General features: G+C 34.1%; 2 protein-coding genes across 2 annotated transcripts; one reads left to right on the top strand and one right to left on the bottom strand.

The window, feature by feature from the left end:
* The first annotated feature begins 1,140 nt into the window (after positions 1–1,140).
* LOC141847725 (uncharacterized) lies at positions 1,141–7,706 on the top strand. Its single transcript, XM_074735792.1, has 20 exons — positions 1,141–1,224; positions 1,672–1,728; positions 1,802–1,847; positions 1,944–2,128; positions 2,449–2,532; positions 2,649–2,777; positions 3,695–3,745; positions 3,899–4,033; positions 4,264–4,401; positions 4,624–4,755; positions 4,983–5,114; positions 5,272–5,370; positions 5,804–5,881; positions 6,003–6,070; positions 6,168–6,285; positions 6,447–6,535; positions 6,705–6,792; positions 6,870–6,961; positions 7,076–7,377; positions 7,455–7,706. The coding sequence occupies exons 2-20, from the start codon at positions 1,696–1,698 to the stop codon at positions 7,481–7,483; spliced, it is 2,028 nt and encodes a 675-aa protein (XP_074591893.1). The 5' UTR covers positions 1,141–1,224; positions 1,672–1,695; the 3' UTR covers positions 7,484–7,706.
* Positions 7,707–8,886: 1,180 nt separating this feature from the next.
* Positions 8,887–15,161, bottom strand: LOC141847760 (uncharacterized). The gene is made up of 12 exons (XM_074735845.1): positions 15,031–15,161; positions 14,200–14,380; positions 14,066–14,128; positions 13,852–13,957; positions 11,357–11,461; positions 11,197–11,273; positions 10,991–11,120; positions 10,334–10,403; positions 9,768–9,962; positions 9,501–9,624; positions 9,213–9,434; positions 8,887–9,117 (listed from the first exon to the last, which is right to left on the bottom strand). Exons 1-12 carry the CDS (start codon positions 15,096–15,098, stop codon positions 9,064–9,066), a joined length of 1,395 nt encoding a protein of 464 aa, XP_074591946.1. The 5' UTR covers positions 15,099–15,161; the 3' UTR covers positions 8,887–9,063.
* Between the last annotated feature and the right edge of the window lie 42 nt (positions 15,162–15,203).

Genomic DNA, 15,203 nt, shown 5'->3' with positions numbered 1-15,203 from the left:
TGATTTTCTTTTTGTAGGACTTCTATCATAGAAGATGATCCGCTGGGACGACTCCTGGCTCTAGGAGCCATCACACGATCATATACAACTCTCGCCTGAGACCCTAGACCGTAGAGGGTGGAGCTCTTTTTCCTCCCACCGACCACATCATAGTAGATCTCATTTAACTGGTCGGTTGAGAGCTCCTGCCTTTCTCCTCCCTCAACTGCAGTGCAGCAGACGTATGTGCAACTCTAGCAGAATATTCAGCCTGTTTAAAATTAAAATATTATAAAATTTAAGATTATAAAAAATAATTACATGGCGATAATGTGAAATAAATTTAAAAATTATTTTCTTACGTTTAATACCTACGAGCGAGGATCAATAAAAGTGTCATACTTGAATTTGTGTGCCGGTCAATGACCTTACCTCCGGCCATCTTATGATTCCTTCATTGCACTCTCACTTCCTTCGCCCCTCGCTATCGCCACCACTTCCTCCCTCGCCTTTCATCGGTCTCCGTGTCAATCAATGAGCATTCTCAATCTAATCCATGGCGATCTACTTCTCTGACACCTGAAGGGTATTTAAGTCATTTCGGACCGCGAACTCTACTAGAAGTGTTTTTATCTTTCAATTTATTTAAAACATTAATTTAATAAATAAAACTCATATTATTGACGGATTATTCACAAATTGTTCAAGTTAATATTTTTTAAAAAAAAACTAGTTAAAATATTAATTTAATAAAATTATATTATTAAGTGACATTAATTTATAGATTCCGAAAGTTATTAAAAAAACATAAATATAAATAGTATTATAAATCAATTTTATTATAATTATAATGTTTTGCTCATTTTAGTTCGATTAATCCCTTAGGTTGTACTTCTATTTAATTTTAAAACGCTAATTTTTTTTTAAAAATAAAGAGATTAAAAAAAAGTAAAAGAAGTTTCCGACTAAAAATTTATTATTATGATTTTTTAATGTATCACATATGTGAAAATATGATAAATATTTTTTATTTTTTATAAAAAATCTAAATATAAAATTATTCATATTAGACCCTATTTATTTCATATTCATTTTATGTATTATAATTACGTGTCTAGAAAATGTCTATGCGGAAGCAGTTCGCCCTCCGCCTCTATAAAACCCTCGTCGACGCTTCAAAACCCTAGCAGTTTAGGGTTCGCGTCCGCCACCGCATCTGTCTTGCTCGTCTTCTTCCCTTTCGAGGTGGGCGACTAGAATTTAGGGCTTGTGTTGTTCAAACTTCTCTGATCCACATCGCTTTGGTTGATGCTGTGTTCGTGTAGTTTTAAATACGCACTCTTTTTGTTTTTCCTATCTGATTTTTGCTGAAGGTATCATTTATGCGAAGAACATTGTTTTTAGATGACACAGTAGATTGTGCCGGCGATTTTAGTTGTTCTGCCTGCAAATTTCTATCTTTGATAATGACCATACTGACCATGGGTCTGTTAGCGACCAGATCGTTTCTGTAGAAATTTAGTACGCAGAGCTATGCCTTTATGATATTTGCATTCCCTTCTTATGAAGTGGTTGATATTTTATCCGCTTTTTAATTTTGAAAATACACATTTGCCACTTCTAACAAGTTTTAGCAAACAAGATCGTAAATTGACATGTCTGATGGTTGCTTCCTGCTGTCTTGGCTTACAGTTTCCCTTTTTGTAAGCATCTGAGATGGGCAAGTCAAGCAAGAAAACCAATGTTGAGGTAATGTGAAAGATTGAATTCAGTTATTGAAGAAAATGTCACAGCATACTAATTGAGCATTGATGTATCCCAGGTCTCACCAGCTGTTGCAGCAGTATCCACAAAGCCTGGTAAAAAAGGTTCGACCTTTATTTCAATTGTCTGGGTATAAATTGCTCCCGCATTTTATTACATTATATTATTCAGTAATCTTGATTGATTGTTTCATTCTCCAGGCAAGAGGGATGCTGAAGTGACCTTAGAGAAAGAAGTAAGCGCAAAGAAGCAGAAGAAAGAAATTGAGAATGCTGTCCCAAAGGGGGATATCAAGAACCTTAAGAAGGCTCTTAAGAATGTCCCATTGAAAAAGAAACCAGAAACAAGCAGTTCAGAAGAAGATTCAGCATCTGACTCTGAAGAAGTGTGTAACATTGCTTTTTTGTTTCCTTTTTTCTATCATAAAAAATCTAGCTGGTTTAACTTAATACAGTGATAGCTTGCTGGTGATTATTTTCTTTATTTTTTATTGGTGCCTTAACTAATATTGATTAGCATTACCGTAATGCACAATGAGTTTGCTTGTGATATAAATTTTATTGTGAAGTCTGAGGTTATCTTTTATATGAACGGTTTAACTACTCATTCTATTTTTCCTTGTAGTATTTATTAAAATTCATTCCAACTCTCTGGCAGAAACAATCAAGTACCTACCTTCTGAAAATAAGAAACTTGATGTTGCAGGTTAAAGTTCCTCCGAAGAAGCAGAGTAAACTGGCAAAGTCTCTGAAAAAAAAGTCTAGTAGTGAAGAATCTTCTTCAGATGATGTAAAGTTTGACAAACATAGCACTGGCCGTTTCATATCTTAATCTCTTCCTCCCAATCGTTCTCTCACAGTCATGCTGTCAATGAGAATGTTCATTTTTTAAAAATATTTGTGCAGGAACCTGTGAAGACAGTTCCTGCTTCAGATAAAAAAGCTGCAGTTGCCACTAAGAATGGTTCTTTTGCTGCTGTAACCAAAAAAGGAAAAGAAAGCAGCAGCTCGGAAAGTGATTCTGACAAGGATGAAGTGAGTTTCTACTGTGACATAGTTCTGAAGTTGTTTGAATTTAACCATTGATGCATTTAAGCTAGTAGTCCTACACTTTAATTTAGATTAGTCATGGTAGGTTCAGGAATTCTCTTCAATTGTCATCAAAGTGCAATTCAATTTTTTACAGATTGTTCATGAATTAATTTTGACAACTATAATCTAGTGGGATTGTTGTCCTTTTTATTACTTAGAATAAAAAAGGTTTCAATATATTGGTGGTAAAGCTATTATAGTGATATTGAAGTTGGTTTATTTCCTGTATTAAAGTTTTATTTCCATCTGTCTTTAGTTGATTTTGTTGTGTGAAGGATATTGTCTTTGTTAATGCTATAATTCAATTCGGTATTCAAGTATGTTTTATTTACAAAAATTTATTGATGCTCTTCCATCATAAATTCAATTATTTAGTACACACACACACGTGTTAGACCTGAATAAGTTAATTTAGTTCAATTTTCTTGGTACACTAGTTTATTATTGATACATATATATGTTGCTTTTAAGAGAAAAAAAATCAAATGTTGATACAGTCAATAGAAGATCCTCTACACGGTATCTGTATGAGAGCATAGTAGAGTATGTATAAGAAGCATAGTAGGTCTATAGATTGCAAGTAACTTGTCCTTCATGATTTTGCAATTTTAAAGCATCTGACATGGAAAAGTATCCTATTTTTTGATGTTTCTTTGCAGTATTGTGTAATGCAAATATTTAGCAAAAGATCTTATGGTCGTCATTTGATATTTTGTTGCTTCTTCTCATCTAGTGGTAAAATCATTTTATTGGCTTTTGATTTTAGAAACCTGTATATATTAGTCTATGCTAGTATTTGTCAGCCTTCTAATCTTGGGCATTCTTTTGGTCACACTATAATCCAATTTTTAATTTTGAAGGATGACTCTGATGAGAGTGATGTGCCACAACTGAAGAAGTCGAAAATTATGGTAATTGCCATCGTTTGTCTAGCTGCTAGATTCTGTGTGCAACCTTGCTGGGTTGAATGTGCACATTGTGCACTTGTTTTGGTTTTGTTTGATGATTGGAGTTTGTGTATTTCATTAACATTCTTGTGGATTTTGATACCCTTTCTCATTTAGGATCCTGTCCCATCTACAAAAACCAAACCTGTTGCTAAGACTGTCAAAAAAGAGAGCAGCAGTAGTGAGGAAGATGATGATGGCTCTGAAGAAAGTTCAGATGATGAACCCTCAAAACAGCAACAAGCTAAGAAGGTAACTCTAGACTTCCTATCTTTTTCAGCCAATTATGTTAAGAAAATCATGTATCCTGTCGAAAGTTATAGTAAGTGTTATCTTTTGTTAAACTTCTAGATTCTGTGTGCAACTTTGCTGAGTTGAGTATGCACATTGTATTCCTTTCCTTTTTTTTTGTTTTGTTTGATGATTGAAGTTTGTGTATTCCATTTACATTCTTGTGGATCTTGATTCTTTTTCTCATTTAGGTTTCTGTCCCATCTACAAAAACCAAACCTGGTCCTAAGACTGCCAAAAAAGAAAGCAGCAGTAGTGAGGAAGATGAGGATGACAGCTCTGAAGAAAGTTCAGATGATGAACCTTCAAAACAGCTGCAAGCTAAGAAGGTAACTCTAGACTTCCCTTCTTTTTCAACAAGTATGTTAAGAAAATTATATGCTGTCAAAAGTTATGGGAAGTGTTAGCTTTTGTTTAACTGCTAGATTCTGTGTAAACTTTGCTGAGTTGAGTATGCACATTGTGTTCCTTTCCTTTTTTTTTTGTTTGATGATTGAAGTTTTTGTATTCCAATTACATTCTTGTGGATCTTGATTCTTTGTCTCCTTTAGGATTCTGTCCCATCTTCAAAAACTAAACCTGTTGCTAAGACTGTCAAAAAAGAGAGCAGCAGTAGTGAGGAAGATGATAGCTCTGAAGAAAGTTTAGATGATGAACCTTCAAAACAGCAGCAAGCTAAGAAGGTAACTCTAGACTTCCTATCTTTTTCAGACAAGTATGTTAAGAAAATTATATGCTGTCAAAAGTTATTGGAAGTGTTAGCTTGTTTAACTGCTAGATTCTGTGTAAACTTTGCTGATTTGAGTATGCATATTGTGTTCCTTTCCCCTTTTTGTATGTTTTGTTTGATGATTGAAGTTTTTGTATTCCATTTACATTCTTGTGGATCTTGATTCTTTTTCTCCTTTAGGATTCTGTCCCATCTTCAAAAACTAAACCTGTTGCTAAGACTGTCAAAAAAGAGAGCAGCAGTAGTGAGGAAGATGATAGCTCTGAAGAAAGTTCAGATGATGAACCTTCAAAACAGCAACAAGCTAAGAAGGTAACTCCTATCTTTGCAGCCATGTATGTTGTTAGCAAACTAAGACAATAATTCGTATCTTTCCTATTCCTTTAATTATATATTTTCAGTTATCTAAATTTTCACAACTTATCAAGTTGTGTCTCACATGGCCAATACTTTCTTCATATGTTGCTAGGTGATTCAAGCATCTAAAAAGAGCAATAGCTCTGACTCATCTGAGGAATCTTCTGATGAAGAAAGTGAAGATGAGGAGCCACTTAAGACTCCGAAGAAGGTATTTTTGAGTAGTAGATATATGCATGAGCATATATGTGCCCTTTGCCTAAATGGCAATTATGTGACTTTGTGTTCACTTATAGGGTATTACAGCTACCTATTAAATAGTTCACATACGGCAATCTTAGAGCACATGTGTGAAAGATGGCCAGATGATCAATAGTGGCACTGTTTTGCACATCCCAATGGTGAATGGTGCTTAGATATGTTAATAGTGCATTATAGTTGGGATTGCATGCATGATCTAGTACTACTGAACTTATTTTGTGTTTTAGAGAAATCATTTCATAAAGCAAAATTTTCTTTGCATCAAGGAAAATCAAATTAGGGAACCTCTCTTATAAAATAATTGATGATTTGAATAAAGCGTGAAATTTTTGGTAAGTTCATATTGCTTCCCTTTATTTGAGATGGTGTTGTTGCTAATGCAGGATAATGATATTGAGATGAAGGATGCTAGTGTGGTTAGTGCTGAAAAACAAACTGCTACGAAGTCTGAAAAGAAAACGGTATCATCCACTGTTTTGTTTTATGTATGATTGTGGACAATTTTAGTTCGTTTTCTGTTCATATAGTCAGGGCAAACTGATTTTTTCTATTATTTATTATCTTAACATTGTTACAACTCAGAATCAAGCACCTGGATCTCGAACACTATTCGTTGGAAACTTGTCCTTTGAAGTTGGACAGGATGATGTGTAAGTAACTTAATAACTTAATATGAAATTTACTATGATGCTTCTATATTATATATAAAACTTTTATGATGTAATATTTTGGTTCTCTTTCTTTCAGGGCTGAATTCTTCAAGGCGGCAGGGGAAATTGTTGATGTGCGTCTGGCTACAGCAGAAGATGGAAGCTTCAAGGGATTTGGCCATGTCGAATTTGCTACTGAGGAAGATGCTAAGAAGGTTTAACATCTTTCAATTGTTTAATCTGCTTCAGTCATCAGCTTCCTTTGGGACCTTTTCTCTCTGTTTAACCATTGCGAAATTTCTTTCAAATTGTGCAGACAAATAACAGAGATTCAATTGTTTTATAAAGTTCATTTGTCTTTTCTTTCCTTATGTAGGCACTTGAACTGAATGGCAATGAATTATTTGGTCGTGGTGTTAGACTTGATGTGGCCCGTGAAAGAGGTTCATATACCCCTCAGAGTGGGTAAGTTTCTCAACTAAAGCTGGTCAAGGTCGTAAGGGGAAAGACATTCTAATTTGAATGATTTTTAGTGTCATCATGAAAAAACATTTTCAAATAGGCTCATCTAAAGCTTTTTTTGTTTTGTTTTTAATATTTCAAAGGATGCACATCTATTCTTTTTCTTTTGCAGTAAGGATAACTACTACCAAAAGGGCAGCAAAGGTCAGAGTCAAACCATATTCGTGAAAGGCTTCGATAGATCACTTGAAGAGGATCAGGTATATTATTGTATTTCAATGCAACTGGTATTCTCCTCTCAACCGCTGTTAAACGACTATGCTTGGCACTTGTACAGGTCAAGAGCTCTCTCGAGGAGCATTTTGGCTCATGCGGAGAGATTACTCGAATTGCCATTCCCAAGGATTATGAAACTGGAGCTCCCAAAGGGTCTGTTCGTTAATCCAATCTGGTTTCGACTTGCATAGCAATATAAAGCTTGAACATATATTTGTGTTACGGAACTCTGTTTAATTTTCTTGATACTTCCATGTTTTGTGTCAGGATTGCATACATAGACTTCAAGGATCAGGAAAGTTTCAACAAGGCGTATGAACTCAATGGTTCTGATCTTGGAGGATACACATTAACTGTGGATGAGGCGAAGCCGAGAGCTGATAATCGTGATGGTGGCTGGAGCGGTGGCAGGGATGGTGGAGGTAGAAGCGGCGGGAGATTTGGAGGAAGAGACGGTGGCAGACGCGGTGGAAGGGGTGACCGTGGCAGGGGCCGCGACTTTGGCGGCAGGGGCCGGGGTCGCGGTGGTACACCATTCAGGCCGCAAAGTGCTGGGACAGCTAGTACAGGTTCGTGAGCAAGAATAATGACTTTGGATAATCTCATGCAGTTGCGACCATTTTTTGATAAATTCATCGTTTTGCAGGGAAGAAGACCACTTTCGGCGATGATTAGTCGTGTTTGGAATCTTCGCTGAAGCTCCATTTGATCTTGCGTGCTGTGTTGGAGCAGCTCTTCTTCCTATCGATCCATCCTAGTTAATTATTATTACTCCCGTCCTAAATCAACAAACTTTTGTGCGTTCCATATTTATTTTCATTGTAGTGTATGACGTATCGAAACTAGTTTGGGACAACAAATATTATCATATGCATATGAATTTATTTTTCTATTGAAAGGTTTCATGTCTGTTTTTTCTTCTTATAAATTCTTGTGATTCAATCTCGTTAGAAAATGATATTTTAATTTTATCTTTAATATTTTTAAATTTATTTATTTTTTTATAAGCCAGGTCTCAAGTTGTTTGAATAAATTAATCCTGGAGTAATTAGTTTGATCTTGTGGAAGTTTTTAATCGGTCGAAATAATGCTCTGGAGAAAGGTCATATTATTATTATTATTATTTTTTTTTTAGGTTTTGTCGATTAGTTTTGAGGATGATCAATTTGATTTTATAAAAAATTTTATACTCTTAAGGTAAATTGAAAAATATTTGCAAATACGATATTCTTGTGACAGAGGATCTTAATCCGAGGGCGGCCATATTATTCATCGATCATTGCATGATGGTTTGGTGATGTTTGTAATATGATAACAATTTTTTTTTGAAAAATATTCAACTTTTTATTTTTTTTTTATATTTAAAAAAATATTGCTCGCAAAAATTATCAAGGAGATTCATCCTAAAATTTCTAACTAACTGCTGATGATGTACGATTACTTACAATTTGCTTAAATAAGATAATTGTAAGTAATTGTAAAAGGCTGTTTTTATGATTTGAACTCGTGATTAGTATAACTATCAATTTATTTAGATTGAATCTGTCTAGTTAGTCCGTTCTATCAAATAATTTAAATAAATTAAATTAAAATTTTATCAATTTATATTAAAATGAATTCAGATGAACGATCCGCGGTCCTCATAAATCAATCTGTGATGGATTTAGATTGACTCCATAAATTAATTTAAAATTTAAATAAAAAATTTAATAAACTAATGAACTTATCTGTCTAAATGGTAATTTAATTTTAAAAATTTCAACTCTCATTTAAATAATAATTCATACTTAAATTTTTTAATATTTTTTTATAGATTCGTAAATTAATCCGTCTAATCTACAATCCATCTTGAATTTGAAAATTTTCAACTCACCAAATTAATGGATCGGCCCATCCTACTTCGCTATATGACGGATTGACCCGCCCCACATAAGTTAGTCCATTTGACCACTCTAACTATAAAATTACACAATAACAATTTTATCATTGCCAAAGCTCCCCTGCTAACTATTAGCCCATATATCCTCCAAATTCATCCTCAATTGACATTTGCTTTTAAACATCAAAATTTTCAGCGAACTACTCAAACTGATTAAAACCATGCTATTTGTTTGTCTTGCAAAATAAGAAGAAGCGACATGATTTTGATATGAAAATACGGCAACAAAAATGGTCAAAACCAAAAAGAAAAAAAAAGGCATCTGTACAAAGGTCATAGCTTTCGCCTCCATGTCGAACAAATTCTGCATACATGATCAGCAATTTCTTTGAGTGGTGCTTTGCAATATGTACGAGGCTTTACTTCGAACCTAAAACATAGCAGTATGAAATTTTCATGATATTCACACACACAAAACAGAAGCTTTTCATTGATCAATTCTTTGAGCCCAACTGATGCATATACCTTTGATGCATATGATCTCCAATCTGTGCTTGTGATTTGGGTCGAGCAGTTTTGCAAATATTTGCACCACAGGTCGGTAAGTACAAGATCTTCACCCGGAGGATGACACAAGAGTGAATTCTCTACTAAAACCAAATAGATGTATATCTTGAGGAAATCACAGTCTTTGTCCTTCATATTGACAGACAAAAGGAACTCCAGAACTTCTCTATGGCTCTTCACCTGCATGGAAAGTAATTGGTTCAATATAAACACATACTGAGAATTACTTGTCATTTGCAAACTTACCTTTTCGCCAAAGTGTTGTATAAGGAATTGAAGAGCGATTTGACTTCTGAGATGCTTGCTACGGTTGTCGGTAGTAACAGATATACATTCCAAGATCCTTAAAGAGTTGATATCATTTGGGATTCTGCAGTTGCAATAAGTCACACTTGATATCAGTTGGAAAATATACTAACACATCTGCCAAATTCAATCAGGCCCATTGTAATGATAAAAAAACAGAGAGATGCAAATTGAATTTTAGTTTAACTGAATGTGTGCAACACTTACCTGGAAACAACAGACCGTGCTACTCTTTCACAACTGGCTTCCCACTCTTCCTCCCGAAAATATCCAATCATAGATTGCATGCACTCATTTAAAGTGAGTGACAAGCCCTGAAGTTGGCGATCCAACACAAGGTGAATAATTATGCTAAGGAGTTCCTCTGCTTCTGAATTAGAGAAGATAGATCGGTGATAACTCCTGTAACAGAAGAAAATGAAATACAATTACCCAATATGAAACTCAAGAACCGTATATTAAGTATATGCATATAAAGTTGTATATTGTCTTTGCTCTTTTCTTTTTGATTAATCTGTCAATGAAAATATAATAATAGAATTATGTGAATGCATTTTTGTAAAATAACTCTCATGTTTATAAATGGAAGTGTGGAATTAATGATCTTTCTGCAACCAAGAAGCTCAAGACATCTGCCTACAATGCTACTAATTCCATTTGACATATTCACTACAATCGAATATAGCCGTGGATGTGCTCTCAACACATGCATACTTTGCTATATTAGTTGTTCCAGGAACAAAGTGAATAAAATATCAGGTTGATCACATTACCTTATCTGACAACACAAACACAAAAGTTTGATCCAGGAACTAATATTTTGAGGTGGTCCTTCAAGGCAATCTGGTACAGAAAATAAGAGAAGTTAAAACAAACCATTGCCTGGAGATTATAGGTCAGGGCTTTTAATAAAATAAGCAAGTGTACTTCGAAATATTTGATCAGCAATTTCACATGGTATACTGTTAGGCAAACTATTACAATCATAGAATAACAACCATAGTAAATTTATATCATTCCCAATTAAAGCCATACAGCGAAAAATTGGAAATTCTATTTGTTCACGAAATGGATTCTTGTTTGTATCAGTCCAAGAACGATTATTAGACTTGAAATTGCATTCAAGACAACTAAATAACATATTTACAAGTCTGAATTGCAGCATTTGAATATTCCTGCAATTGCTAATTGCAGGCATTATTAATTGCACGCAACCAAGCATCCATAAGAAAGAAGACAAAAAGTTAGATCAATGTGTAAAAATGGCCATATATACATAGACAAACACATGATAAATGTCAGTGTCACCACACCTACTCATGGGATGTAGGTGCCTTGCTTCAGTTTTATCTACAAGTATCCCCAAAATGAAGTCATAAACCTTTCATATTATTTTGTTTCATCAATGAAGATAAGTTTAGGTACACGACCTGGTTGGGCTTCTTTCGAAGATGTTGAATGACTATCAAACATATCAGCCATATATCCATAGCTTTCCAGAGCTTCCATCAGTTTGTGATAGTTAGGAAACCATCCCAGTGATACGAGTGGTTTATCAGCCTGCAAAGCTTAAGGAAGTAGACATGGTATACAGAGATAATTAGGTTCTTAAGAAAAGAAAAAACAGAAGCCATACCTCATCTTTAGATAGAAGAATATCACACCAGAACTCACATGCAGCATCTGCTATGTCCTCGTTTGGAGAGTATAACACTAAATATAGAAAATAATGATTGATATATTTAGAGTATTTAATAGTCCACTAGCAACATGACTGACAAAGATGCAAGACTTACATTTGTGGAACACCCAATTTGCCACAGAGTCTTCCACATGGCCAGATATGAAGGTCAATTTAGCTAGCCATCTATTCACTAGCAATCCTTCGAGGAAGCATTCTTCTGCAAATAAGGAAAGCAGACACTTCAAAAGATGGCAAAATCAACAGTTAGCAGTTCATGGTTGAGACAAACCAATAATAGCCTCTCCTGAAATTTCAAAGATAGAATGGCATTCAGCTCATTTACTAACTCATATAAATTAGAAAATAATACTCATGAACAAAATAAATGTATCTAAGTGATGACATCAAACATGATATTTATTTTAGGAGCAGATAATTTACAAGATAATCAATGGACATTTAAAACGAGTCCCTGTAATCTAATGTCTTTGCCATAGCTTAGTAGGAAATGCACTTGCAAAATCATGCTTCCCGGTGCCAATGAAGCTTAGCAATATGGTATAGCAAGCAACTAAAATACTCAGGCATGAAGATTATATCCATAATCAGATGGAGAAAAAATAGTTTGCATAACTTCATCGAAAGAAAGAACAAATTATATATTTAATTTCCCACCTTTTTGGTTCACAAAAGTAGGTTGATAAACCATAAACCATGGCTTAAAATTTTGAACTGTATCGGAGTTTCGGTTTATAACCGGAATAATACAGTTTCGGTATCGTATCGTGTCAATACGGTTTTGATATTTTTTAAAATATAAAATATATTAATTAAAAAATAATATTATAATATTTGATTACTATAAATACTTACTATTAGGTTAAATGAATATTTTTAAAATTATGATTGAGTAAAAATCAATTTAGGATTAACTAAAGTCTAGACATAACATAATGATTATGATCAAATAAGTTTAAATTAAATTGAATTTAATTTATTTTAATTGAAGAAATTTTTCCCATGTATTTAAGGAGGAAAGAAATAAAAAAATTAAAAAAAAATCATGTGTTTAAGGATGAAAGGAATAAAAAAAGAAATTAAAATATGGAAAGGAAGGAGAAATAATTAAGAGAGGAAAAAATTAATTATTAAAAAAAAGTTAACATTGAATAAAAAAATTGAACAACCTAAAAAAATTAAAGAAAAAATTTTAAGATTGAAAAAAAACTCAACGACCTCACGACGCCGCAGTGGTCTTGTGTGAGGTGTTCGCTCGGCCACGGGGCCTGAAACAAGGTGTCCGTGAGGCCACAATGGTCGACGGGCGGAACAATAAGTTTCTCCCATGCCATCCGGTATGACACGAGATTTTAAAACATGCCATCAATATCAAAAAAGGGATGTAGAAAGGGACATGAAATCTGTCAGATATGATAAATAACTTGCCTTAAGACCAATCATCTAGACAAAATTGATTAGAAAGAAAAAAAGAAAGAAATCAAAGTGAATAAGTGAGATGAAATTGTTAAATTGCGGCTCATATCATGAATCTTTTTTTTTTGGTGAATTTGCAAACCAAGAATCATAAAAGATGATGCATTGGGCCCAAAGATGGTCAAGGTGCAAATTGGACTTGCCTATCTACATCAAATAGATTAAGTCTTTGAACCACAATGGGAAAAGAAAAACAGTACTATTACCATCGGATCGTGAATCAAATGATTAAGTATATTTATAAAAGTGGATCTTTTAGGTCTTTACTTTTTTGCATTTCAGGGTAACAACTTCTATCTATAGGTATTGTACATTCAGGAGAATTAAATGAATCAACTAACATTTTCTTGCAAAAATAAGTAGAAAAAGAACACTAAGTTCGCTCTTTGACAAACACAAGTTTCCAGTAGAGCAAACTTGAAAGGACACCAAACCAAGAACTCTGAAAGATTAAGCAGAAAATTCAACCAGAACCATTGCTGAGTGAAGCAAAGCCCATGAGAGAAATAAAAATCTTGAGAACTTCAAATAAAACAAATATAGATGAAACCCAGATCAGTATTTGAATCTTTGCTTTAAAAAAAAACAAGGTATTATTTATCTGTTAGGCAGGCATGTAATTCACATTGTTAAATTTTCATCAAAGGGTTCTTTGACTACTTTGATAACCAGCATGACCATGATTCCTAAAACATCTGCCACCCTTTCTCAAATACCTATAGAAACAATGCTCCACAAAACTTGATTAGGAAAAAAAACATATTTTTGTTATCATATTATCCTTGAACCAAGGTATATACACACACACATTCAAATGACACAATTAAAACCAGTATTTGTTATGGTTAACCCAAAATTTAGAATAATTTAATTATTATGCAAGGACATATAGTAGTAACTCTCAACGTGCAAGGTCACATGACAGTATTTATGAAATGCTAATGAAACCATAACACTAGCCGAAAGTCAAACAAAAAACATATACAAACCAATAAATGCAAAATTAGACTATGAAAGATGGCATACGACTAAGCACGTGAAAATGGAAGTAATATGTAGAAAAAAAGAATCAACCATAGGAATATATCAGGAAAATGAAAGAAATTTTGATACCTTTCCCTGCATTACATTGAAAAACTGAATCAAGATTGCCAACTGATGGGAGCTGCAGAAGTTGACAATTTGACAAACTCATGGATTCAAATAATGGTCGAGACTTCTGCATGGACAAATAGACTTGTTAAAATGGTAATGCATCAAGAAATTATTGCAGGAACCTCATATTGCTGCAATTACTCATCAAATGTAACAGTAACCCAGTAGTAACCTGTTGTCCAAAAAGTCTTTGATTCCATAATGGAATTTCATCTTCTGTATTCATTTCATTGACCTATACAAAAGCTTACATCAAACTGAACATTAAAATGGAAAGCAAAGTCAACAAACATAAGTTGTGCTTACCTGTTTCTCGCAGTTCTCCACAAACTTAGATAGCATTCTCTCTTTCTTTCTTTGAGTTTTTTCATCTTCATCTGAATTATAGCCTTTACAGAAGGATTTATTCTTGGGCTTGCAATCTACAACTTTATTTATTGCTTCATAATAATCAGTAAGAAGATCATCCAAACCAATAACCTTTCTCCTGTTCAAGAAAACATTCCAACTCAATGCAATCTCTGTTGCAACAATCGCATGAAAGTTTTTCCACACATAGATCATATCATCTTGGTCATGCAAGTTTGAAAATTGAAAAAAAAAAGGATATCAAAAAAAAAAAATTATGCCAAAAGTATTAGCAGCAGGATTTCATGAAACATAAATTAGAAGGGGACAAACACATTCCATTTGCTCTAAGAAGACATTTTGGGCCAATAAATAAGTAGTATAACCTAAGCAACTAACTGATTTTATTCCGTTAGCAACATTGATGATAGATAGATACCAAGAGGCCAAACATGGTCAGATTTATAATCCATACCAAATGCTCCAGCGCTATCATTTTGCTACCTCTCTCATCCCCATTAGCAACGTAGCTAATATATGGTTTCCAAAAAGCGAGGACCAGTGTTCAGATCATGGTTATTTTTAAAATATAGGAAACTTCTAATAGAAGATTCATCGAAAGAAAGAAAAAAAAAACTTATTGCAGAAGATACTACCAAGAAATCATCAACAGATCACAAAACGCAAAAAAGCGACCAACTTTGATCGAAATGCACCTGAAGGAGTTCGTTGTAGATTGATAATAGCAAAAAAGAAACAAAGCGGTGTTAGGGTTTAGTTTGCGACGACCTTTTGCGAGGGTTGGCGTTCAGAAGCTGGTCTTCCTTCTCAAAATCAAGAGGCTCCTTTGTCTCCATCCTCTCTTGTTGTGCTAATGTTACAACCAGTCTTCACTCTCCCCTCTCCCCTCTCCCCTCTCCCCTCTCCCCTCTCTCTCTCCAACCTGTCTTCGCTCTGCCAGT

Source organism: Curcuma longa, chromosome 16, assembly GCF_044706935.1.
Source record: "Curcuma longa cultivar G26 ecotype Majalengka, Jawa Barat chromosome 16, ITB_CL_G26_1.1, whole genome shotgun sequence".
In the NCBI taxonomy this organism is placed as follows: Eukaryota; Viridiplantae; Streptophyta; class Magnoliopsida; order Zingiberales; family Zingiberaceae; genus Curcuma; species Curcuma longa.
This window is presented reverse-complemented; position numbering and strand designations above follow the sequence as displayed.

Excerpts from the sequence above, each read along its gene's own strand:
- LOC141847725 (XM_074735792.1), top strand. The coding sequence starts at position 1,696 with ATGGGCAAGTCAAGCAAGAAAACCAATGTTGAG. Across the intron at positions 5,115-5,271 it reads AACAGCAACAAGCTAAGAAG|GTGATTCAAGCATCTAAAAA; the intron begins GTAACTCCTATC and ends ATATGTTGCTAG. Across the intron at positions 6,071-6,167 it reads GAAGTTGGACAGGATGATGT|GGCTGAATTCTTCAAGGCGG; the intron begins GTAAGTAACTTA and ends TCTTTCTTTCAG.
- LOC141847760 (XM_074735845.1), bottom strand. The coding sequence starts at position 15,098 with ATGGAGACAAAGGAGCCTCTTGATTTTGAGAAGGAAGACCAGCTTCTG. Across the intron at positions 14,381-15,030 it reads AACGCCAACCCTCGCAAAAG|GAGAAAGGTTATTGGTTTGG; the intron begins GTCGTCGCAAAC and ends TTTCTTGAACAG. Across the intron at positions 11,121-11,196 it reads TTCTTCTATCTAAAGATGAG|GCTGATAAACCACTCGTATC; the intron begins GTATGGCTTCTG and ends TAAGCTTTGCAG.